The 19,391-nt window shown below is 38.6% G+C and overlaps 1 protein-coding gene across 9 annotated transcripts; it reads left to right on the plus strand.

Annotated features, from left to right (window-relative positions):
* The first annotated feature begins 89 nt into the window (after positions 1 to 89).
* zgc:154075 (putative oxidoreductase YteT) lies at positions 90 to 18,946 on the plus strand. 9 transcript variants are annotated; one of them, XM_078949521.1, is made up of 17 exons: positions 94 to 229; positions 379 to 468; positions 540 to 612; positions 832 to 938; positions 1,732 to 1,816; positions 1,898 to 1,971; positions 2,071 to 2,130; positions 2,211 to 2,318; positions 2,582 to 2,638; positions 3,211 to 3,341; positions 4,560 to 4,614; positions 5,047 to 5,139; positions 5,221 to 5,355; positions 6,135 to 6,236; positions 7,796 to 7,957; positions 8,051 to 8,201; positions 18,807 to 18,946. In XM_078949521.1, exons 4-16 carry the CDS (start codon positions 846 to 848, stop codon positions 8,195 to 8,197), a joined length of 1,302 nt encoding a protein of 433 aa, XP_078805647.1. In that variant the 5' UTR covers positions 94 to 229; positions 379 to 468; positions 540 to 612; positions 832 to 845; the 3' UTR covers positions 8,198 to 8,201; positions 18,807 to 18,946. The 9 variants fall into 9 exon arrangements, with proteins under 9 accessions (XP_078805643.1, XP_078805645.1, XP_078805647.1 ...); XM_078949522.1 differs by lacking the exon at positions 18,807 to 18,946 and adding an exon at positions 11,672 to 11,714; XM_078949517.1 differs by lacking the exon at positions 18,807 to 18,946 and having other exon boundaries at positions 90 to 201; positions 8,051 to 8,741.
* The last annotated feature ends 445 nt before the right edge of the window (positions 18,947 to 19,391 follow it).

Here is a 19,391-nt window from a genome sequence, read left to right on the forward strand (position 1 = left end):
CGTAAGCCGTATGAACCAACGGCTGGGGTTGCGTTTGAGATTATTTGATAATGCAACAACAGCAACCTCAACAGCGTTTGTAAACGTTCATAGTTTAGCTGTTTTACGATTGAGAAATATTTACAGTTGAACGACAGTTAGAAGATTAAGTCAGATTTAATAACCACGACCGGTGACAAAAAAAGTGCAGCCTTAAAAATAGTGAGATACATGTTAAGATACATTTTAGGTAACATATTAAACTGATTTAACTGGCAATGTGTTATGAACAAAGCACCTGTACTTTTTACGCAGGATGATTTGAATATTAAGGACCTTACCATTGCTAACGTTTATCTTTTTCTTTTTTTTTTTCACAACATAACGCGTTTATGACAGGAAAATTGTAGCTGTTTACGAGGGACATTGAACGCAGCAGATGGACAGCGACCTGACTGGCGCGTGGAGGCTGCAACTATTTACAAAGAAGTAGGCGTTGTGTGACTTTTATCGTCTTTGTGAAGAACATGTTTACTCATTGACCTCCGATGACTTTGCAGTTTCGTCTAGACAAAGCGCGGAGGCAAACAAAAAAGATCCAGCAGGTTTTGATAGTCGTGCTGGAAAAATTAGGTAGACATAACATCCTTTCGTGAAGTGGCGAATCATGTGGTCTTACCGGAAATTATGATGTGGAAATACGCCTTCTCCTATGTGTTGTTGTGTCTGTAAAATAGGATAGTGATTAATAATGGTTTGATCTTTAATACGTTTCTTTTACTATAGAAAACACTGTGCTGTTCGTAACCGGTGGATCTTCCTAGTCAAATGTTTACCATGTTTGATCTTCAGCTGAGTTTTAAAGAATGACTGCCACGGTCCGAGCAATCGTGATTGGAGCTGGTTGTCGGGGAGCGGGTTACTCCGAGTTTGCATTAATCCATCCTGAACGCATGAAGGTATCCTCTCTTTCTCCTCCTTCCCCTGTTTTTAGAGCCTCATTTGACACATATGACAAATAAAAGCATCATAACCAAATACATTTTTTGTAAACACAATTTTAATTGAACTTTTTCGGATCCCTGGCATTAGAAAAATTAAAGGGTATGACTTAGTATTTTGTGTGCAAAAACTATATATATATATATATATATATATATATATATATATATATATATATATATATATATATATATATATATATATATATACATAATTTTAATTAGCATTTTGTAGGGACAAATTGCCCACAAATTTTCTATTTTAGTAGAGGGAATTGATGACAAAAATGTTCATTTGTGTGCACAAATTGTTATTAAAGTCCTAATTTTTGCCAAATGATGTATATTTATATACAGTTTTACTACCTTCCTAAAAAGCCCAAAGCACTATGCAGTCACAGTCCAATTCACCCATGCATACACACATTCACACACTAAATGTGTGCCAGACACTGGCACCAAACTATAACCACTAGGGGTATTGTGCAGGATTTAGTGTCCTGCCCAAGGCACTTCGATACATGGGTGCCCAGGGCAGGATCCTTCAATCAGATGTCGACTGCTCTACCTCTGCAGCATTTGTGCGCACAAAATACTAAATTATTCAGTCCAGGAAACACGTCTTTTTTTTTTCAATGGCATGTCCCAGGGTCCATGACTTGTATTCCCTCTTTTTATATAAAATGTGCTTGTAACCGGTTATGAGTAACTTTTTTTTCCTTCATTTATTTTAAAATAATTTCTATATCAGGTTGTTGCCGTTGCTGACCCAAGAAAGTTTGCCCGTACCAATCTTCAACAACAACATCAAATAGAGAATGAAAATGTCTTTGAAGGTATGAATTTATAGCATAAAAAAAAACTGAATACAGTGGCCCATAACGCCTTTCTTCTCAGCTGCATTCTGTTTTTAACAGACTGGCAAAGTGTGGCTGATAGAGAGAAGTTTGCAGATGCTGTGTTAATTTGCACACCAGATCGGCTTCACAAGGTAAAAAAAAACAGACCCCGTACATGATTTTTTTTCTACATAAACGGTGTTTTTAATATAAATAGAACTGTGTTTTTTTTTTTTTTAAATCTTTCTAAGGATCCTGCTGTGGCCTTTGCAAAAAAGGGATACCACATTCTTCTGGAGAAACCATTGGCAGTAAGTGTTTGTAGGAAAACTGAAATTATTATTGTTATGATTAAATGTACCGGTACCATGATTCGTTCATGTGTCTTCAGACAACTGCAGAGGACTGCAGGGCAATAGTGGAGGCCTGTATGCAGAGTAATGTGATGCTTTCTGTCGGCCATGTTCTGCGATATGATCCAGTTACCTACAAGATAAAGGTAAATACCCACCGTAGTGACCTGAGTTTACCATGCTCCAGATTTTTTAAACAATGTCTGAGCTCTGTCTATAAATCCAGATGATGACAGGAGGTAGAGTTTAAATCCGACTTAAAGTAGATTGGTTTCTGTACAAACATTTTAAGGACAAAAGAAAGTGGAATTTTCTTATACATTTAAGAGTAGACAAATGTAAAAATGAGAACTTTCTTGGATTTAAACATGTTGATTTCCTTGTATGGATCCACTTGATTTCCCCCCAGGAGCTCATAGATGCGGGAGTCATTGGGGACGTGGTCCATATTCAGCACCTTGAGCCGGTAAGATTGGAAGCACAGCAGACATGTAACATCCTCATCTAATTTTTGTACAAACTCTGGATTTAAATGAGTTTTGGACAAAGATCTACAGTTAAAACACATTTTTCAGTTTGTTGCTGGTCTGAGTCTTAAACACTAGTAGTTTGTGTTTTATGCATCGCAGATGCTCTCTGATGTAAAGGATCTAACTTCAAGTTTTTCCTCCTAAACTTTTCAGTAACAATTGGCAAATAAGTTTTATTATAACTAACTGCATCCTCTAAAAATGTCAAGGATATTACATGAATGCAAATGTAAGTAATCACTAACCACCATTATAAGTAAAACCTTTTAAAAAGGCTACAAACACTTCAGCAGAAAATGAACCGATTCCTTCAGTGATATTAGATTTCTAATGTATTTTGCCTGGATTAAATGTAAAAAAAAAGCACAATGGCGCAAAGATAAAGCTTTCCAAACAGGGCTGGTCTACTGCCTTGCCACCATCAGTGTGTGAATGGGTGCCATTAACCATTTAATATTATGTTAAACTTTCCTGCTGTGTTTATAATGTGACACATGTCTTGTTCCAGGTTGGGTTTTATCACTTTGCTCACTCATTTGTCCGAGGCAACTGGAGAAATGAAGCAGAGAGCTCTTTTGCTCTTCTGGCCAAATCATGCCATGACATCGACTTGATCCATCACTGGGCTGGAGCACGCAGGTACGTTGACAAAAATACATTTTTTAAAGACCCACTCCGATGAAAATCTTCTGTTTTGTGTTTTTAAAGGGTTTATATCATCCAACATCAACTTTTTTGAGCTTTTAAATGTATTATAACGTTAATTCCTCGCAAAAACAACCCCAAAGCGGTTTTTGATCCATTCACGTATTTCTGAGCATTCCTCTAAAAACCCGGTCTCTGAGCCCCAGCCCCTCCCAATTCACGAAAACGAGCGGGTTCTGACATTCATAGGTATGAAAGTGAGGAATAGCCCCTTCCAGAAAGAGTCTGTGCTGACAGGGAGTTAGTGCCAAAGTTTCTTGAGACCTACCCTCCAGTTTCCTAATGGCTCGCCATGCTGTAGCAGTTGCAGTTGTGATAAGATAGATGCAGGAAAATTTTTATGGATTAGCTGTTTTAAGAAAATGTAAAATTGTTAAAGGACATTTAGACATCTTAAGACTTTCAGTCCAAAGTAATGTTGGACTATTGGACCCCCATTCAGCTATTGCACATAGCCCTACCAATAACAATGAGCAAAATAGTATAGGACAGTATGGTTTTCTTTTGGACCATATAAAGTTGTAAAGTAAAGTTGTTTGATAGGTTTGTGAGGTAATATAACAGGTACCATTTGTAAAGGATAGAGCAACCTAGGGAAAATGTTCATTTTTAATAAGGCAGCTTGACCCATCTAGGAAATTGGAAGGGTGATCCAACTCTCCAAGTCTAGCCGAATGCGAATGAGCTAAATGTTATATTATTCTTAGTTAGACGAAGCCCCCTGGCACCTAATTAAAAGGAAATGGTAATACAGTCACTTGTTTCAAAGTGTCCAAAGACATGGCGTGAAATGTTTATAACCAGAGAATTTACTAAATGCATCAATTATCTGAATAATACAGGGAACAGATACTCCTGGTTGTGTTTCTAGAATCAGGACATCATCAGCATAAAGTGTAATCTTATTTTCTTTATTCCCCATCTTGAGACCGTATATGTCCTTGTTCACCCTGATAGTTTCAGCCTAGATTTTTAGTCCAGATACCACGGCTCAACCTCAAGACAGTGTCCCCTTGATGAACGGGAACCGACTTTACCAACATCTGTGAAGCTTGTTTAAATACAGCCAAGACAATATGTGTATAACTTTTTGATGCTGTAGTATGAAAATCTGCAAACGCCTCTGACACAGATGTGTTCTTTACCTGAAAGATGTGTGAAGGTGTCATCATTTGGATCTGTCAGCCACTTCAAAAAAGAAGACAAGGTATGTAGTTTATTCTGTCTACAGTATATAAACAAAGAGTTGCTACAATGTCCCCTACTTGGTTTAAAACTGCTTTTTTCCACTGTGCGCCTGTAAAAGCTTCACTTACACTAAATGCTTGATTCACAGCTAAAGATTTCAGATTTCCTTGGATACCAAGTTTATCGCTGTCATCAATTTTGTAGTGTATTCATATATACTCTAGCTGTAGTGGTGTGTCAGTACTCTAGCTGTGTAACATGTGGAATTATTTCTGTCTGCTCCCCTGGCTCCTTTGAACAAACTGGCCTCTGCTTAGGGTTTCCTCCTGTTTTAGAGATGTTTTTTCCTCTCCGCTGTAGTCCTCGTTCTTGCTCTGGGGCTCTGTAAAGTAGCTGAAGACAGCTTTTATTGAAAGCATAAATAAAGCTGAGCTCAGTGTCTTCTCATCAGCCAACAGGCGCCGGGGACCGTTGCCTCAACTGCTCGATTGAAAAAGACTGTCCATACTCAGCGTGCAAAATCTACCTGGAGAGAGTAAAACAGGTAAGCCTGATTTGAACTCCATTATCACCTTAGACTTTACTGTAACATTATTTGATGAATTATATATGTATGTATGAATAGGGTCACACCCGCTGGCCAGTGTCAGTCATATGTCCAAACTCCCTCCCTGATATTGAATCTGTAACGGAGGCTCTGAGGACTGGACCCTATGGCCGCTGCGTCTACGAATGTGACAATGATGTCTGCAGTAACCAGGTACTTCGCCATAATTCTCCTTCTTGCATGGTGGAATTCTTTCACCCTTTAGCTTTACAAATAGGACATGTAATTTTATAAATTTCCTTTCAATAGGACAAATCCAAATTCTTCCCCCTACAGCTTCCCCCATCCCTACATTTAGCCCTCCAAACGGAGAGTTATTGAAAAATAGTGTCTTCAAATTCGGACGTCACTCCCACTACGTTAGCGCGGAGTTGCCACCGCTCGGAAATTACATAACAATGTTGGTTTTATAACTTTAAAAAAGGTCATTACTCACATTAAAATGTAACCTTCTGTGCCTCAGAGCACACCCATATGAAGAAAAGCGCTTCTCCTCCACGGCACGTCGTGACACGGATCACCCTCGCGGCGGAGGGCTCTGCATCCGCGAGGGTTAGCCTTTAGAAAATCTATTTCGGACAGCCCTTCCCCTCCAAATGCCCCAACAGTTGGAGGGGTAGGGAGAAGCCGAATGGGTAGAGTAAGAATTCAGTTTCGTCCTTAGAACCATTTTGCATCAGCCAGTTACTAAGCTTATAAAGTAACTAGTGGATGAACTTAGTCTTCAAATTATTCGTTTTAATTGACTTAGATTTTAATGCCTATCAGGGTATTTTATTTTATAATTTTTCTTAGCTTTACGGCAGATAAAAAAGGTTTCTCATATCCTGGGAACTTTATGCGCTTAAGTTCCATAATCCAGTTTTATTAAAGTCCAATTCCCACCACATTTTCTGGTTTGTCTTTTGTTGTTGTTGTTGTTGTTTTTGCAGGTGGTAAACATGGAGTTTGAAGGAGGGCTGACGGCTGCGTTCTCCATGGTAGCCTTTACAGAAGAGATCTGCCAAAGAAAGACGACCATTTATGGCAGCAAGGTACTACATTGGCACAATATTTGATATTTAGTCATTTCAGAGTAGAAGAACAAAAGATGAGGAAGAGTGTCCACCCTGAGAGTCCAAATCCAAGTCCAAAGACTCTAAGGGTGTATTCAGACTTGACACATTTGGTCCGCTTAAAGTGAAGCAGAGTTCATTTCCCCCTAAAAATGGGACCCAATGCTTCCTGGCTTGACACTTAAGGGATTGTATGGGGGGTTAAACCACCAAAAGGTTCCCATGCACGGATGTATCTACAGCTCACGACTCCCCCAGGGGATGGGTCAAATGCGGAAAACAAAATTTCTACCCACCTTGGTGCGTGACAGCTAATTGGACTTTAACTTGACTTTACACCTGTATTAAAATTAAAGCATCATTCCAGCAGTATCGTGTGTGTATAAAGTGTTTATTTGTTTCTTTTTTTTTGAGTCAGCCTACTGAAAAACAAACTGACTGTGTTTACATGCATACCATGTTCCAAAAAAGGCATTGTCTGGAAAACCTTTTTAATATGTTTTGACCTATTTGCAGCAGGAATATTCTTATTTATGTATATCAGACCAAATTCTAAATAATATATAATCAGTGTCTGATTATGTAATGTGGTAAGTGCTCAGCTAGAAAAATAATAACAGGGTCTTGATACTTTTACCATATTTTTATTTAAACAAACAAAGCTATGGTTAAAAAGCTATTCTGCAAGTGGAGCTATGACGCTTTTTAGCTTGCCGCTCGTGTCCAGACTGTTTGGATAAAAGTTTACAGAGTTCAAAACCTCCAAACCCAACTCTAAACTGGAGAGGAAATGTCTGCTCAAGTTTCATTAAAAAACTGTCTGCAGATAGTCAGAAAACTGCCTGGAAACCCAGTCAGAATTCCTGTGCGTCTTCTAAATGCTGTTGGTATAACAAAATGCTGAAATATTTCCAGTTAAATCTTTATATTCCTCATGTTTTATCATGAAAATGCTATTCTTCATAAGCTCATCAGACAAGTCATAGTGATTTACTTAACCTAAGTAAGAGGACTGAAATATGTGCATGTGTGTAGACCGATTAAATAATTGAAGACTGCCTTAACAGAACTGTTTATACATGTGTTCTCAAAGATGATGTGTTTAACCCATTAAGCTGTGAGCTTTATTCCTTCATTAAAATTGCAGGGTGTGTTTCCATTAATGCTAGTCAAATTGAATGAGAATCCATCATTGCTAGGATTAATGAGCTATAATTTTTCTGTCAAACGCGATCTGATTAAGCCTAAAAACCTTCACCAAAGCTTGTTTTTGATCCAGCTGGAAAGAAGAGGTGAAAGGGTAAAGAGCAGAAAAGCAATACCAACATGGAACTCAACACTTTCTCCAAAACAATTTTGTCTTTTTGTCTAAAGCTGCAAATGAGTGTTTGTTTTTTTGAGGCATCTGGTTCCAGTAAAGAACCCTTAAAGATCAGGTCTGGTCAGAGTTTTCAGTGGTGCCATCATTATGAACTACTATTGCATAATTGTGTTCAAGATGGAGCATCAGGTGCTAAATAAAGGCTGTTTCTGTGCAGGGAGAGCTGTCGTGTGACGGCCATCAGATATGCGTGTTTGATTTTTTGACCCAAAAATCAACTAAGATCACAGCAAGCCGTGAAGCTCCGGGCCACTTTGGGAAGGGCGGACACGGAGCGGCAGACTATCATCTCATAGACGCCTTCATTTCTGCAGTGGCTGTTAGTGTTTACAAGCAACTTTGGATTTTTTTTTGGGGGTATATAAATATTGGCTGTGTTTTACAGCTGTTTTCTTTGTATGTTTGCATGTAGAACAACGATCCATCCCAGATCCGTTGTGGTTCAGAGGAAACGCTGACGAGCCACCTGCTCGTGTTCGAAGCCGAGCGATCACGACTGGAGAGTAGGGTCGTTTTCTGCGAGGACGGCCGAAAGCAGAAGACAAGAGAGCAACAATGAGTCTGTAAATGACCTGAACAAAAACCTTTGGACCAGACAAATATGAATGAAAAAGAGAGATTTATATCCTTCATTGAATGCAATAATTTTAACGTTGCTTTTGTTTGAATGAAAATTAATGTGTCATGTCAGTTTCTTAAGTTAAAATCCCATCCATTGGTTCTCTGCTTTGACCCATCCCTAGTGGCAAGCTGCAAACACAGCAGCGTTCAGGAACTATTTGGTGGTTTACTCCCACATCCACCCCGTTAAAATTCCCAGTACAATCATCTTTTGATTTATTTTAAAAGCGTTCCCAGTGGTCTGTCAATTATCATTATGCTTTTTTTGGCCGAAATAAAAAAAAAAACTGTCATTTTCTAGAACATATCTTTTTGTTCTTCAGAGCGCCAGTAGTCCATTAGAAATTCGCCTCTTGAGTTGTTAGCATGACCCTCTCCATTGCAGAGTGGCCCATCCAGCTTAGTTTCTACATGACGAAAAGTTCTTAATCCAACGTCATTTTATCGTCTGCTGTTGATTCACAACAATTCGAAAAAAGAAATGCAATCTTAGTTATAATGTTAAGCTTAATTTTATTTATTTATGTCCTCTATCATCGGAAAGATGCCACAAAAACAATTTAAAAACACAATATTCATTAGAGTGGGTCTTTAATGTTGTCATGCAGGGAGGACATTGGTCCCATTTCTAGCCTTTAGTATGAATCAACCAGTGGCGGTTCTACACTAACTTACTCCCTGGGCGAGTAACCCCACCAGCGCCCCCCCCCCCCCCCCCCCACACACACACACATACAAAATTTGACAACATCCTGCTGTGTTCCCTATCTTCTATTTAGCCATTTTACACAAAAAATGCATGAATTTGCTAGACTCGTATTACAGGGGGGTCAAACTCAGTCACACAGGGGCCTAAGTTAAAAACACGCTTAAGGTTTTGGGCCGAAGAAGATAAACATTTACTGAACTACACACTAAAGCTAAACTTTTAAACCTTTTAAACTGAACTTTTTGAACATAAATATGAATAAAAACAGGAACACAAGTTAAACCTTAAATAAGTTGTAATATTTTGTTCTCCATATAAATATATTCTGTCAAAATTATACAAATATGAACATGCTGCAGGACAAAAAGCAAAGAAAGCCTGGAAATATTAATAAGAAATTATATCAAATAATTCCATTTTTTTTGCTCTTTCATCATTTTTTAGAGAATTTTTTTTTAGAGCTGGACTCCTGCTTCATTTTTAGCAATAATTTCTTAATGTGTGACGTCCTGTGTGTGTCTTTGTGAAGCATATCAGAGGGATTAGATCTAAAAAATAAAACTTATTGTGATTAATATGTTTAGGTCTTATAAAACATTAAAGACTAAATCTTAGAACTCATCAGTGGGATTACTCCAAAAATATTTGGCATTTCCCTAAATTTGTGCAACACCAACAGCAGAAATCCTCCAAAAAACCTCAATCCATAAAAAATGGTCTGATCTCATCCCCCTCCCCCTCCCCCTCCCCTTCCCTCTGACACACGCGGCTCCGTCTCTATGACGGGAGGCGCAGCTGCGGCCCAGAGTTGATTGTCAGATAGAAAAAGACTCCCCTCACACCCGTTAGTGTGATTCAGCCAGCCACCGGCGAGTTGCGCTCCCCTCTTGAGTTTTTTGACTTATGTTCCAAAGACTACCGCAAAGAGGTGTGGCCGCAAGCGTCTTGCAGCAGAGGGCGGTGGTCACGTGCGCATCGGGTCTGCTGTGTCGGAGCAAAGAATTGTGGGAAATAATCTCCATTACCTGCTTTTTTCGAAATTGGGTTGAGCACGGGTGTTTGTTCTGCCTAATTCCTTTTCATGTGCCTGTTTTACGTTGTTTCACTCTGAGGTATTCTTTTTTTTTTTTTTTTTTTTTTTTTTGCACCATAAGTGTGAAGAGCAAATAGTATGAAGACATTCTTAAGAGTCTGATGTGCTAAACTGAAAGCATTAAGTGTCGGCTGCTGAAGCAATTTCAAATTAAAAGCTCCAAGCTTCCTCTTTGAATATAGTATGTAGCACCTTAGGTGTAACGCCTCAGGCACGGCATATGCCGCCCCCTATGAAGTGCCGCCCTGGGCGACCGCCCACATCGCCCATATCAAAAACCGCCACTGGAATCAACCATGGATTTGAACCCATTTCCTACCAGTCTTAGGGTAGACAGTCTGCCACTGGGCCACAGAGTTAGTATTTGATTGTTATTCTGTCGGAATCCGTCATGTTGTTAAAGTATTGAAAGTAATGTTTCTGCTCTTTTTGGAGTCACTGAGATTACAGAGCTCTGAATAGATCTCTGTAATCTAGATACTGTTATGATTAAGCCATATTTTACGAAGATTTGTTTCAATTTTTTAAATTTTACAAGCTCGGTTTACTTAATAGATAACACTAAAGGAAATGTAGGTATTTTAGTCTCGACAGCAGGGAAATTTAGATAAGATATACATAGTTCCAACAGAGACTGCATTAAGATCCTATTCCCAGTTAAAAAAGCATTCAAGCCTGGTTGCTACCTTCCACCTCACGTTTACTCAGATGACATGCAATTTATTTTTTGTTTAAAAAAAAAAAAAAAAAAGATCCAGAAACACATCAACAATTTCCCAATGTGTCCACATCTTTCTGTGCATCTGAAGTCCCTCAGCTAACAAACACTTTTTGTCAGTTTCCAGCTGCCAAAGATTTCAAACCTCATTTGTAAATCAAACCTTTCTACATGTCAGCTTGACCCTCTCCCCATGGCCTTGGTTAAATCCTCCCTTCCTCCATCTCCTCCCTTGATTTTATCCATCATCCACTCCTTAACCAATAACAGCAGCTGTGTTTTAAATGCCCTGAGCCTTCACTCCATCTTCAGCTTACCATACGATACTTGTGAAAATTATTGCATCTCAGCTCCTCTTTATCCACAGATTAAAACAAACATTTTCCAAACATTTTGAAGAAACGGTCCTTTATTAAAATCACCCAAAACTCCTCGTAGAAGCAGATTTTGGATCACTCTCAATCTTCATCTTTCTAAACCTCAGTCTCTCACTGTCCCCCTTCATTGCCACCATGTGTGATGATTCATTTATAAAAATAGCATGTCATGCATTGATCTATTTGTGTCACGTATCCCCCCCCCCCCCCCCCCAATAGATGATTCAGTCATATTTGGCAGACTGTTCCCCATCTATTTAGGTGCACCCCAAGGCTCTGTCCTGGTGCCCCACCTATTTATCATTTATCTCTTCCCATTTGGCAACAACTACCATCAGTTTTACTTATTTTTTCACTCAATTTTTCCAGCAAACCCACTTCCTCTTTCCCAACCTTGTTGTTCACCAACAAATTACTTATTTATTAGATTTAGTTGTAGCTCATCACAAATTTCCTCAAAAGGCGATTAACCTGAACTCTTTCTGCATTCTTCCTCACTCTCCTCTTCCCCTCAGGTTCGGGTCTGGCTGCCAGAATTGACAACACTCCCTCATTTTAAACCACTTCAGATAACATAAACCTGGAAGGACATCTACATGTCCTTCCAAGCAGTAGCCCCTAGACTCTGGAATGCCCCGCCTTTAACCCTCTGTGTGGTTGATTCTTTTAAAAAGCTTTCAAATACTTTTTTATTTAGACGGGCTTTCGGGTAATTTTACAACTACAAGTACCTGCTTAGCATTTTTTTTTTGTAATTTTCCCTTTTGTGTTGTTCCTTTTTTTTGTTGTATGTATATATTTTATTGCACTTTACTTGTACATTGTAAAGCACTCTGGGATATTATCTATAAAAGGGGTTGTATAAAAAAATCCTTCTACATTTTATCCACGTACAAAATATCCTCCACCTTTGACTCTCTCTTAACCCACTAGTCTGGTTCTGTATCTGTTCAGACTTTTCACTTCCTGCACTGATTGCTGCTACTCCCTTTTATACAGAAACAAATCAAAAAATCAGATTGTGTATGCACGCTCACCAAAACATTGACATGATTTTATTTTGTTCTTCTTTACATTCTTAGTTAGTTAATAATTGAATATGAGATATTGGGAGTTAAATTACCATTAATAAAAATAAATCATTGAGTAGGCTGCTGAATGTATCAAATTAGTTGTGGTTCTGTTATTGTCAAACTCACAATTGTCATATCGAACTATTACAGATTAAGCCAATAAAGCCCACAATCGCCTGTTGCTCAGTGACATGTTTGTTAGAAATCTGGATTCTGTTTAAGATTCTTTAGCTTCTCGATTTTAGATTTCCATCTCTCTTAAGCGTTAAGTCAAATGATAAAGGAAATCATAAAAGAAAAAAAGCATGGTTACACTTTATTGCTTATTTCCGTTGCCCAAGCACCAATACACATAAAGATAAGTATATATTTGTGTCTAGAGTCACAAAACAATATATCTGATGTGAAGAAATACTGATAGAAATGTTCTAAAATATGTGATATGCCGGTAAATATATTTACATAAGCCCAACAATTTTTCTTAACCTGGTGTTGACTTAAACAAATTCCAACTAATTTTCTGTGTAACATTCTTCAAATTATTAAAGGACATTTTTGGGAAAACTTTGAAAGTCAAATAAGGTTCTTTAAATTATGCTGCTTGAACTTAATAAATACAATACCAAATACCTTGTGCTGCAATCTTATTAACAATTTTATTTATACAGCAAACATGTCACCTCAAGTACTTTACAGATAAAGCAAAAACTGCAGACGAGCCGAAAAAGAAAATAACAAAAACCTAAAAACAAAGCTAACAAATAAGCACATAAAAGCCACGCTCATTAAAATAATTCAAAGCCTAAAAGATTTCTATAAGTAGAAACTTACATTTTGAAATATGATGAATAAGATACATATTTTTTGTGGTTAATTACTGAAATACTTCCAGTACTATGCATTTTTTTAAGATTAAAAACTTTTAAAGGAGTAATGTCATCTGGGTCCCACATGGGTATTAATGCCTAGTGTAAAAAAATCAAGGATGTGCTGGGACTGCGTAATGGAAAGATTCTTCTCATATGTTTTTTATTAGTGATTTTAGGTCCTGTACTCAGCGTGAATGTTACAGCTTTGCTAACTGCATTGGAGTTATCCAGTGATTGTTCTTGTTCAAATTTGACCTATTTCCATTGAATTTGGGTTTACCCAGGATTTAAAGCTGAACTATTCCACATTTTTCTCTGTTTAGTGTGAGTCAGCCTGAGTAACAGCCCATAATTACAATCAGCTTAAACAGCCCTCCACTTTTATCAGGACATCACATTCCGGAGTGGAGGGTGGTGTTCCTAATTGCCCTTTGAACACAGAAAAATGTCAACAGCAGCACACCAGTCCTGGACCTTACAACACAGCCAAGATGACTAATTATTACGGTGCGTCCTGCAGTCCACGTTCCCCGATGGATCACATTGGGCCAATGACCAGATTTGACTGGATGACATTATCCTGATGACTTCGGAAAGAAGGGTGTGGAGGGAAAAATGACAAAATGGCAGCGTGGCATGGAAGTTTTCCACTCACATGTAGCCAGAAAGGGCTTACAGGAGTGGTGTGAAGAGGCACTCCTTCCATAATAGCATTTTCCATGTGTTACACCTTCTTTTAACCTGATTTGGAACAAGCCCTAATGTTTTAGCACCTGCTGTTTTTCTTTCCTAAAGAGGTAAAGATGCCCTTTGGCTAACCTAACTTCCCTCATATGTTCAGTCGTCTCAGTTTAGACACACAGACAAAATGCCACATGTACTGGCTACATGCTCCAAAGAGGCAAGTTTGCCTACTGACTCAGCTTTTTAATGACTCAACCAGTCCACCACTGAGCCCTTTCGTTTCATAGTGCCCTGCCCTTAACCCTCCTTCCCACACAGGCACGTAGTTAATATGTTTAACGTAAGCCCTTACATCACTGCTCCATCACTTCCTCCCTTTTTTTTTCAACAAGGCATGTCTGCAAATACCTAAAAGCAACAGGAAAATGCTGTCTAAGAAAGTGATTGCTGAAAGATTTATCTGTTTGAAACTCATCATTATGTTTTTTTCCTTAAGCCAATTACATACCTTTATCTTGAAGTTGTTTTTTTTCCATCTACAATGCACTCTAACGGCATGTTTTGACGAGTGCAGTGGCATCATCTGGAGAGCTATTAATCCTCAAAAATCAGGCACTTCATGAATCAGTCACGCTGCCAGGAAACACCTACATCTGCTTTGATTTACTTTTTCCACTCTACCTGCTAACACTGAGGGATTTCTGTGGGAGGACTTTTTTTATATAACATGACACGGTTTTATTCCTCATTACAAGTCTGTGACAATGGAAGTAGAGGGGGGAAAAAAAGCAGGGAGGGGAGTTGTAAACTTTGGGCTTTGTCTGTGACTGAACAGGAAATGACGGAGTGCTTGTAAGTAAGAAAAAGAAGAAAAGAGAGGAGGGTTGAGCTTTAAGAGACCGATGAAAAAGAAGCATACCAGTCCTTTTTGGGGAAATCTGTGAGCTGAGGGGGCTCAACCTCCCTTAAGTTATAATCACATCATAGGATGCACGTGCTATATTCATGAGTCGAAAAACAAAGCAACCAAATCCAGCTTTTGTTGCTCTTACAAAAACAAATCTGTCTATTGTGAGGTGACTCAAAAAGACTTCAACTTCTGAAGTGAACTTTGTTCAAGTTCCACTCCATGAAAAATGTGTTACTGATCTGATACTGTTGTTCTTGTAGCGTTTTTTCTCGTGATGGAGGACATATATAAAGAAAATTAAGATTTAAAAATGTATTTCTGAATATTTCTGTATTCAAATCGGTCTAAATCCTGGGCAGACAAAAAAGTGTCGTTGGAAAAAGCCTGTAGCTGTGCTGACAGTCAGCGGGTCACAAGCTCCCTGCTCTGTTCCATTGCGATGCGACAAATAGATCCATGTACGTCTTTATTGTTTTCCTCTGAGCTGGCATCTGGCTCAAAACTCTAAGGCTGGATAGCTCCCATTTTTCTTGTTATTTTTGATGGACCAGTAAGGTTAGGTTTGTGCTGTGAGGGGCTGTAAGCAAAACAGAGTAAAAGTAAAGTAAAAGAGAGTGTAAACAAATGGATGATGGGAAATGAGGGCAGGTTTACTCAGCGCCAAAAGGCCCGCTCGCAACCCAGACGTGAATTTCTAACGAACTCCTGTCGCTCTGCAGAAAATATGTCTTTGAAAACAACACTAGTTTTTTTTTTTTGGGGTAAAAACAGTATAATCATAATAAAAATACTACTGGGAACAATTTTAAATTAGATCATAAGCTGTTTGGAGTGGGACTTTAAATATCTTGACTCTTGTCTCACCTTTTTGTCCAAAACGAAGCCCCTCCCCATGAGCTCAGTTCGGTCAAGATCAAGCAAGTCTTTGTTTTAAAGTTTAAGCTTTGCCAAAAAAATGTCCTACTGGAGAATTTTGAGATGTCTGATCCTTTATGGGTGTTCGATTTAAAGTGAAACTACTGTTAAAAAGCACCATTGACTGTCTATTAACATTCTGCCCACACTGCTATAAAGTTACATCTTTGGAGAGGCACTTCTTTTTTCACATTGACTTTTTTCTTTACTACAACATCCATTCAATTTCAGATCATCCTCTAATAGTTTGTTAACTGACAAATTTTTGTTATTGTCTGTGGGTCCCTTGAGAAAAACAAAACAAAGCAAATATACAGTTAGTTGATATCTCTTCAACCCCCAAACTGTCCGGAAGTCAAAGAAATAGCCCAAACATCATTCGTCAGTTCATCCGTCTCTTCCTCCCGCCTGCTGGTGGTTCTTTGATAACTGAGCCGTCTCCTCACAGGATGAGGTCAAAGGCCGCCGTGCGAAGCCCACTCAGACATTTGAGGAGCCCCGTTCCTTCCTGACGCCTCAATCTGACTCCAAATCCATTAGATAAAAAGATTAGGGCCACGGGAAGCGTTTCAAGTTACTCTTACTTCAGCAGACAAAGACCAGCAAAATGTCTGGAACTTATTCGGAACTTCACTGTGCCTGCTTTACTTTGAAATGGGAGCTGAACCTTGTCATTTGTTGTGAGGAAGTGGTGGGCGTCAACAAAAATCCAACATGTGGTTGAAGATATTTTTCCTTGTAAGTTTGTCTATGTTTTTAAGAATGAGGCCCTGTAGTTGCCCCCCAGCACCTTTCATTTGGGCATACTTTTGCATTTTCAAATGTTTATATACTGCAGTGTTACTACAACCTCTAACACAGATTTACTGGGGAAACAGCGTTAAGATTAAAAGGAATGTGAAACTCAAACACAAGCCAGGTCAACCACGAGTTTGAGAACAGCAGCAGGCACGTCTGCCTGTGGTCTGTAACGGTGCTCTAATTACTATTGCATGGTTGTACACAGCTGCTTCTTCAATAAGAGAATTCCCTGTGTCACCATGTCAGCACGTCCACCCACACAAATATATTAACCATAGAAAACATATGTTAACACCTACTTCTGTCATCTCCGATTCCAGTTTGAGACGTGGTTAAATGAGCGCTGTAGGACCATCAACCTTTTGGAACAATCCTAATTTCCAGGGTTTCCCCGCCTCCTTTCATAATAAGTGAAACTTTTGAGTTTCATTTTTGCTTTTAACTTCTACTTGCTCCTGTGACACATTCTGCTTTATAAATATGCTCTTTGACAAAAAGAAAAGGGGTGAGTGGGTGAGTGTGTGGGTGGCTGCAGATGCAGAAGGTGGACTTCTGACTTTACTTACAGCTGCGAGGGACGGAGGTCTCAAAGCGCAGGAAATGACTTGACCCCGACAACAACTCCCACAGCTGTGAGCATCCTGGGTCACCGTGTGCGTCCACAAAGGGTCACCAAGTGGCAAACGTTCAGAGTTTGCATCCTAGAAGAAGAGGAGAAAGTCTGGGATCTTCTGATGATCTTTAAGGGGACTTAAGGCATTAAAATAATCTTTATTCATGACTCAACGCAAACCCTCACGTTAGCGTGACGGCTGTCTTTGTCACACTTAAGTCGGATGATCTGTCACTATGTTGCACAATATATGGCCAATCAAACAGCTTATTTGTTTAAAAACTGTGTGGGCACCTGTGAGCAAACAAATCTTCGTAGGGACAGTCATCACTTAGTAGAAAACCGGAGTTTTCAACATGATGTGGATGTTTTCTGGGTTTATGATTGACAATGGGCATGCAGGTTAAAGTCACTCCCTATTGTGTGTATACCCATCTATTGGTTTATTGGAGTGACTTCACTAAAGAGTACACAGTGTTACTTAGCATTTCTCTGTGACTCATGTGTTTTATTTAGTTGTGGGTTCGAGTAAGAGTTTTTTAAAGATCACTTGAAACAGAAGGGAATCAGTGTTGGGCCAGGACTCTAGTAAAGACAAAAATGAGCTGCCTTGACTTCCCCGCTGGTCTCTTGTAAACAGGTTTCTGCATTTGCCTTTGTGCTTTTTGCAAATGGTGAAGACAAAAAAGGCAGAGAGTCAGATTCCAAATGAGTCTTCGTTGGGACTGTGCCGCCAATCAGCTGGCTTCTCTTTATCAGTTCACTCTGTGTTCAGTCCACCCACAGGCGTGTGATGTGCAGGAGTAAATTGCAGCACACATAAAAAGAAATAAACTCAGATTCTGGGAAATTCTAGAAAAATTTGATCATTTCAATCAGTTCCAAGAAGTTTTGAAATCTCCCATTTCCAATGAAAGGAAGGTTGGACATTTTGTGCTAAAAACTAAAAATACAACCATTTATTTTTTGATTACCTTTAGCAAAAAAATAGAACACTTCAAGTACAGCAAGTATACCTTAGACCATGTAGGTATAGTTTAGGAAGTATACTAACTGAATACTTCTTTAAATAGAAACATTTTTATTTCCCGATATTAGATGTCACGCATACTAACTGCCTCTCTTTTTGTAAATGGTCCACATAAATTAGCTACTTTTTTCTTATGCTACACACACCCTGAAATCAAAAATGTTGCTATGAAATAGTTAATTGTATAAAAGTAACAACATTCATAAACATAAAACAGCAAAATCCTTTTTGCTTTATTATTTTTAAGACTCTCATAAATTATTACAAAAAGGAAACTCTTTTCAGACTATAATCTTTTTTTTTTCAGATTGTATTTGCAATTAGTCTTTTAATTTATGTTATAGTTGGGGGGATACTTATATTACAATAAAGTCCAAAAATACAAATTTGTTTAAATTGTGTTCCAACTTAAAGTTACATTTTTTATTTTAATTTTAAATGACTTTGAAGAAAGCATAACCCACAAAACAAAACAGGCAAATATTTTTCTTGTTATGAATTACTGAAAAATTGTTACAAACAGAAGAAAAGGTAAATTAGCTTTTTTTTTCTGCTGAGGCTAAAGTCATTCAAGAATGTTCAATTATTTACAATTCTGCTGTTTATTTCGATGAACTTGAGAAGGATGAACACAGTTACAATGATATTACCTGGAATTTGCAGAATTTAAATCAAAAGCAAACATTAGGGGTTGACTTTAGTAAAAGGAGCGATGAGCTGCTTCATGGCTTTTTTTCTTTCTTTCTCCCTTTAAGGCAGGCCGGGGTGGAGTTACAGGAACGTGCTCGGGGTGTTGGACCCTTTTATGAGCACTCATGGAAATCCGCGTCACTCTGACAGAATCCGTTTCACCTGCCGGTGAAGGATGTTGCACATGGCTGAGAGTTGATGGGACCAGAACTATTCTGACATCTACCCCACAAGGACGGGAAGTCTTCGGCCGAGCCTGACTGACTGCATTTTGACGGTGAGACTTGACGACTTTTCACCAAATTATGAATTAAACTCCTTTAAAAGTGTAAATGATGAACTCTTCTACTTCATAGACCAATAGCTATTTGATGACTGGAGTAGAATGGTGTTTATTCTTCTTTAAAAGGACCTGGTTTACATTTTATTGTAATATTGTGACTGTCTCAGGAGCTCCAGAGACTGCCATGAGTCAAAAATACGTCTTTCTCCTTCTCCTTTTTAAAATTTTATTATTATTATTATTATTAATATTTTTTTTTTAATTCTATTGGATTACTCAGCCCAGTAACCCGCACGGATACGGGTATTTGTTCGACGGGAGGCACAGCTCTTCCCCGCCGTACGTCAAACCCACCCGCGGTGAGGCG

This window comes from Oryzias latipes, chromosome 7 (genome assembly GCF_053564925.1).
Source record: "Oryzias latipes strain Hd-rR chromosome 7, Olatipes_Hd-rR_3.1".
NCBI classification, from domain to species: Eukaryota; Metazoa; Chordata; class Actinopteri; order Beloniformes; family Adrianichthyidae; genus Oryzias; species Oryzias latipes.